Raw genomic sequence first — 7,102 nt, 5'->3', positions numbered from 1 at the left:
CCCCCCCCCCCCCCAAGTTTATTTGCTAACATCATTCACATCACAGAAAACAGTCTGACTAACATACCACACTGGAACCCATGCTGGTCTGTCCGCTGCCCAGCCATGGCATGGAGGACGATGCTGCCATTTGTTGGGGGGCAAAGGGACCAGCACTGGCCTGGGCGATGTTGGTGTGAGACGAGCGGTAATCCACATCATCAGAACTACACGGAGGAAACAAGATGTTCATTGCAGTCCCTTCAAATCTGTGAGCTGAATGATTCAAACACACACAGACAGGTGACAAACCTGCGAGACTCCTTGTCAAAGTCCTCTCCGATCCAGGTGTAAGGCTGAGCTGCGAGCAACGTGGACACGTCCACTTCCTGGACATCATGAGTGGACGCCAGCACTATTTCATTAGTGTTAGCCTGAGAGGAAAAAAACCCCCCACAAATTAAATGGGACATTAAAACACTTATTCCTCTTTCGGAATAAAGAGTTTACTGCTGAATGTAGAAATTAAAATAGCATCGTTGACAGGAAAAAAGTCACATTTGTGTATTTTAAGTTGCATTTTAACACTACATTCAGAAATAACTGTAAAACACAGGAAAATAAATATGTACATCAGTTCCCCTCACTCCACAAAAATCCTTCAAATTTAACTTTGATTAATTACAGATACAGAATACTGATTTGAGTTTAAGTTGATTTGAGGTTAAATATAAATAGCCTAGATGAAGTATAACTAATTGTGACCCTGGACCACAAAACCAGTCTTAAGTCGCTGGGGTATATTTGTAGCAATAGCCAAAAATACATTGTATGGGTCAAAATTATTGATTTTTCTTTTATGCCAAAAATCATTAGGATATTAAGTAAAGATCATGTTCCATGAAGATATTTTGTAAATTTCCTACTGTAAATATATTAAAACTTAATTTTTGATTACTAATATGCATTGCTAAGAACTTAATTTGGACAACTTTAAAGGCGGTTTTCTCAATATTTTGATTTTTTTGCACCCTCAGATTCTAGATTTTCAAATAGTTGTATCTCGGCCAAATATTGTCCTATCCTAACAAACCATACATCAATAAAAAGCTTATTTATTCAGCTTTCAGATGATGTATGAATCTCAATTTCGAAAAAATTTACCCGTATGACTGGTTTTGTGACTTAAAGGCCATTAACAGAGCCATTCTCTCTATAATAGAACTACAGATACAGTAGAAATGCCCTTACCTTGTTAATGGCAAACGCCATGATGATGTCGGATTCTTTATGGATGATTTTCGCTTTGCCTCCTGGGTAACCCATATCAGCCTCCACCTGTAACACACACACACAAATACACACTCGTATTAGTCTGTCCTGCTGCACTGCTGTTTTTTAAAATAATCGCCCAACCACATCCACACACACAGCAGAAATAGCAGGAAGTTTGCTAACATGCAGTTGAGACCATGTACACACCGCCTCAGAGGGCAAACCAATTAATCGCCGTTATTACTTGATCTTCTAAACATGGTGTCAGAAGCAGAATCCGGTCTGATTGGTTAACCACTTTCAGTGCCGCTGGCGGTTAGTGAGGAAGAGCATTGCCGAGCCAGACGAGTTAGGGGATGTGAGGAAAGAAACAGACTTGTGTGTGTATATGTGTGTGAGGTCACAGCAGGTTAACAGAGGACAGAAGCCCAAAGCTTTGAGAGGGTTTCACAGAGAGACGGGTCCCATTCTGTGTCTCAGTACCTTGTTGGTTTTTCGAGCTCCAGTAACGCAGTTTTGTATGAGGTGGTCCACATGATCATCTAAAGACTACACAGTACACACCACAGCACACACACACACATACATTAACAAACACACACGGGGCACAGCACAAAACACATGCACGAGTGACAAACAGATGGAGAAAAACAAATTAAATAATGAAGACCAAAATGAATCTCATTTGGAGCTCTAACAGAGAGAGATGGTCTTGAAATAACATGCACATTCCCTCCAGCGTCTGTGTCAGTACTTACCCTCAATATATAAAGATGGCCACTTACAAAATTTCTATATTTATTTGATAAAAATCTTGTTTCAAAAAACAAGCTGCTTCACTTGAAGTTCCCTTTAGTACATTAGTAAAAAACGAATGACTTTTTAATAATTTTATTCAGGCAACTCATTCTAGTTCCACCCCTTTCATTTCCCAACTTCTACATTTCTCCACAGCTTTCATTGCTGCAGTTTGGCTCTGCCTATTCAATGCCTTCACTCTGGCCCCGCCCACTGCATTATCTCTCATCTGGCCCAGCCTATTAGTTGCCTAAATGTACAGTCGTATTTATTGTTGTTCAGCAAATTTTCGCGGATGAAAGCAAGTCGTTACAATTTGAATCGTTGGGATTGGATTGCGTTTATTACAGAGGTGGGTCTGTTTTGTACATCTGGGCGTTACAGCGATCACGTGCTCTGTATGCGTGCATTGCGTATGATTGATTACCATTAGTATAACCACAGGTTTACTACAAATGCCATGGTTAAGCTATGGTTAGTATAGCAAAACCATGGTTAATTTGTGGTTACTTTTGTTTAACTATTTTATTTTTTTATTTATTTGTAGTAAAACCATGTTTAATTTTCATAAAGGTACATATTTAATTAAAACATGATGTAATTGAGTGCAGAAATGAAGGTGAGTATTCTTAGCTGACGCTGATATTACAGTAGCCAGTCTTAAATGGATAGTTCACCCAAAAATGAAAATTCTGTCATTATTTACTCACCCTCATGTCGTTCTAAACCCGTAAGACCTCCGTTCATCTTCGGAACACAAATTAAGATATTTCTGATGGAATCTGAGAGCTCTCTGACCCTCCCATAGACAGCAAGGGTCCTTACACGATCAAGGTCCAGAAATGTAGCAAGGACATTGGTAAAATAATCCATGTGACATCAGGGGTTCAACCGTAATTTTACGAAGCTACGAGAATACTTTTTGAGCGAAAAAAAAATAAAAAATCCAACAATTCGTCTCCTCCGCATCACCCTACCGCTATTTTGGAGAGTATCCACTGAACGTAAATTGCGTATGCTGTTTTGTGTCAGCGGCGTCACGCGGATATGTTTCCTACGTCGTTTACGCTTTGATTTGAACGAAAACAACATATCCACGTGGTACAGCTGACACAAAACAGCATACGCAATTTACATTCAGTGGATACTCTCCAAAATGGTGCTAGGGTGATGCGGAGGAGACGAATTGTTGAATAGTCGTTATTAATAAAGTCGTCAGAGACCTCTCAGATTCCATCAAAAATATCTTCATTTGTGTTCCGAAGATGAACGGAGGTCTTACGGGTTTGAAACAACATGAGGGTGAGTAATTAATGACAGAATTTTCATTTTTGGGTGAACTATCCCTTTAACAGTTTACGTGATTTGGCTCTTGATTTTATTATTGTTATTTTCTTATTTCTTTGCCGGGAGGCAAACATATCAAAAATGCGCACAGTAGTAAGAGTGTCTACGGTAGTTTATGTTAGCCAAAACACACAAGGAAAAAAAAAATTCTCTGCAATCACAGACATTCATATTCTGATGGGATTACTTTTCTCAAAGGATCACTGAATTTGTCAAAAAACAGTAGATAATTTGCTCTGGAATTATTACAGGGGTTGTATGAAAAAACACAGACGTGACAGATTTGGACAAATTTCTCTAATGACCCCCTGGAAAACTAGTCCCGTCTGAATAGGGCTTTAGAAATCACATACTTTCCTTCTATATAGTAGGTGAAAAAAGTAGTTTGTAAAACAATAGTAGGCGAAAAGTACCTGGATGACTTAATACTTCCGGCGAGATTCTCAAGTTCACACTTGATGGATCTCATGAGTCCATGAGAGAGTATTTTTTAATGGCAGTGAATCAACGTAACTGATGCTGGGTGGTCACATGACTATGACTGGTCCTGCCTTTTTAAAATCTCTCGCGCCCCATTTATTCTGTCAGTGTCTGGTCCCACCCTTGTATTCTGTAGTTACCTCACTCTGCTTCCTTTTCTTTGTGAAGATGTATCGAATCAAAGTCTCCTGGAGCATCTCCTGTTTGACCAGAAAATGCCACAGACGGCGAGCAGGGAAGGAGAAGCGGTGCTTCGACCTGAAGAGAAAACAAAACAAAACAAAACATAAAAACAGATGTACAGTTGTATACACATATACATAATTATTTAAAGATCCAGTAAGTCTTTAAGGTTTAATTGAGACATCCGGAGCAAATACTCACTTGAACGGTGTGTTATCTGGCTCTAGCATGGCTTTGTGTCGGAGTATAGCTGGTCCTCCCCCTGCACTCAGGTCCGTGGGGTAGGTGTTGATGTAGTTTGGTGGAGGGCCATCAAATTTGTTCATTTTTTCCAAGATAATCTGTTCCCAGTTTTCCAGTGTCTTCAGCACAGCATTGGCCAGGGGAGACGTCACTGGCAACTCTAAGACAACACAAAGAGGCACAGGAAATGGAAGTGAATTATTTCAAAAGTCTGAGCATGTTAAGAGTACATTTCTACTACTCATGCACCTGTGAAGTCCAGTCCTGTCAGAGGCAGGAATGTCTTGACATTGTGCAGGGCAAGTTTGACCATCACTAGGCGGATCAGAGACCAACTGCGAAGACACAAACACACACAAACATCCTTCAGTCCACACACGTATATAATACACTAAACACATGTATTCTGGTGCACACAGGACCAATGTCTTTCACTAAACACCAAAATTACTAGTTCATTTTAATATCATTTTAAAAGGTAGTTTCAGCAGCAAGATTTCTTTACCTCATCCATGAAAATAGCGAGTTTAAAAATAACCTCAACGATAAATACAGCAATATACATAATAATGTCTTCACAAACAACTTGCATACATTTTCAAGAATGGAAGTTTTTATGAAGGTTGCATTGTATGGCACTTGCTTTTTATTTCAGTTTACAAATGCATCACAATAAATGTTCCTTATCTTAGTTTTACTTCTTGAATTTTCTGTAACGATCCTTCTGAACTCTTTTTGATGGTTATAATCTCACCTGTAGGAGTTTGGTTCGGAGTGTTCGGTCATCTGTGTGTCTGAGAGGAAGGCATCATCATCATCCTCATTGTCACTACCACCGCTCTCATCTGAATCATACAGTGCCCCGCTGTCAGAGAGAGGAAGGAAAGGCTGGAGGAAACACAAACACATTCACACAGACAGTGAGCAATGAGACAGACACTCTGATAACTGCTTTTCAGATTTATAAACTGATGAAAATGTGATGGATGTGTACTTAGAACAAAAAATAGCTTATGTTTATGTATATACGGTGCATATTATTTTTTATAAATCAGTTTATCCTGTGTAAATAAGCAGTAGACGCAGTCTCACTTTGGCCACAAAGTAATCCCACATGCTGAGCTCAGGTGGAATGAATTTCTCCTTATAGGTGGGCCGTTCTACAGGGATGGGCGGAGGTGTGGCAGGAGTCTCTTTAACGGGACGTCCAGGAACAAGCATGCGCATGTTAAACCTGCGTCGCTGTCGGTCCACATCCTCAGCAGGAGGGGTTGGGGGAGGTAATGCTGGAGGAGAGAGAGAAACAGAGAGTGAGAGACACGTACAATACTTATATATCAAGAAAAAATAAAAAGAGCTATGTTTGGAATGGCATACTAGCTGCTACTTCAGGGCGAAAAAAGTAGTATGCAGTATGTGTACTGCGCAGAATACTGAATCCAACAACGCTATACACTCAATTCGACCTTCCGTTTCCAGTTTCACAAATGAATCTGAAGCAATCTCTGCTGCAACTTTTCACTGCAATATCTTTCTTGACAAAATTTGATTAAAAATGCTAAATTATACATTTTTATTTTCAAAATGATAGGTGGCCGCCATTTGCTGACTCCTAGCATCAAGTAGAAACTGCGTAGTATGTAGTAAGCAGAAAGTTTCTGCCCTATTCCAAACACAGCCACAGAGGTACAACATTTTAAAAACGTTGAAAAAAAGTCATGCCAATAAACCGACAGAGCAGAAGTTAGGGAAACTATGAAAAGAATCCTGTTTGAACACAAACTGATTTTAAAATAAGAGCAGACGACCATGATTAAACACATCTACTATAAACAGGTGGTTGATCATTTGATTGAGCTTCACAGCAGGTCGTGCAGCTGGTTCATGAGTAATAAAGTTGAGAGGGTCCCTGTGAACTTACAGAGAGGATGGCATGATATCAAACTGCTCACACACATACACACGCCACAGCACACTGTCAAGAAAACAAACCTTCCCCGTTATCCTGTTTCACTTCATCAGGTTCAACTAAATAACAAATACAATAACATGTTTAATAACAATTAATAATGATTATATAATTAATCAAATAATAATAATAATAATTAATCAAATAAGTTTTGTTTTTAAAACATATATTTCTTGTTTTTTTTAATGTCACAAGTGGTATACGGTATATGTGGTTCAGTTAGTCGCTGAGTTTAGGAGTGATTCACAAATCTTTCCGATTGATTCATGTATTTGTGGAAAACGCATGTTCAAGAACCTATTTATGGAACACAAATATCACATTATGAAAACTTAATTCCAGTATTTTCAAAATTTCTGAAAAATAACCAGTTTTTTGGTTTCTAATAGTGATTATGATTGTGGGTGTTTGATTGTGTTTTAGATTACTATTAGTATTCTTGTCAGTAACTTTGATGCTACCTGAGTCATATATAACAAACCCACAGAAACACACACAGAAAAAGAGAGATGATTTAGACCAAAAGCTTTCATTTACAAACAGCTTCTGAAATGCAGCTTACAAATGAAGTCCAGTATCTCATTTCTTCAGGCGTTTGGTGTATGAAGAGTCTCTCTCTATCTCTGTGTTGATGTGTTTTCTTTTGAGCTGAAGGGCGTCTCATTAGCATTTAAAGCACGTTTTGATTCTGATAGTGTGGAATGTTTATCTCAATTGCAAGGAGGACAAATCTGAAGAGAAGAATCTCCTCAAAACATCATCCTTCAGAAGTCATGTTCAAAGAGAAATTCTTGCAGTAAGAGTCTGTCAGTGTGAGAATGTGTGTGT

The 7,102-nt window shown here is 38.8% G+C and overlaps 1 protein-coding gene across 2 annotated transcripts in view; it reads right to left on the bottom strand.

Moving 5' to 3' along the window:
* LOC107700583 (dmX-like protein 2) overlaps window positions 1–7,102 on the bottom strand; it is a 58,255-nt gene that overhangs the window by 7,465 nt on the left and 43,688 nt on the right. The window contains exons 26-34 of one of the 2 annotated variants that reach the window (XM_016502299.1): window positions 5,398–5,591; window positions 5,060–5,193; window positions 4,555–4,640; window positions 4,264–4,465; window positions 4,020–4,137; window positions 1,738–1,803; window positions 1,231–1,317; window positions 292–413; window positions 68–206 (exon numbers count right to left, since the gene is read on the bottom strand). In XM_016502299.1, the coding sequence (XP_016357785.1) occupies window positions 68–206; window positions 292–413; window positions 1,231–1,317; window positions 1,738–1,803; window positions 4,020–4,137; window positions 4,264–4,465; window positions 4,555–4,640; window positions 5,060–5,193; window positions 5,398–5,591 (1,148 nt within the window). The remainder of the gene's footprint in view (window positions 1–67; window positions 207–291; window positions 414–1,230; window positions 1,318–1,737; window positions 1,804–4,019; window positions 4,138–4,263; window positions 4,466–4,554; window positions 4,641–5,059; window positions 5,194–5,397; window positions 5,592–7,102) is intronic. The other variant, XM_016502300.1, reaches the window with a different exon arrangement.

Source organism: Sinocyclocheilus anshuiensis, unplaced genomic scaffold (genome assembly GCF_001515605.1).
Source record: "Sinocyclocheilus anshuiensis isolate Anshui unplaced genomic scaffold, SAMN03320099.WGS_v1.1 scaffold1372, whole genome shotgun sequence".
NCBI lineage: Eukaryota > Metazoa > Chordata > Actinopteri > Cypriniformes > Cyprinidae > Sinocyclocheilus > Sinocyclocheilus anshuiensis.
This window is presented reverse-complemented; position numbering and strand designations above follow the sequence as displayed.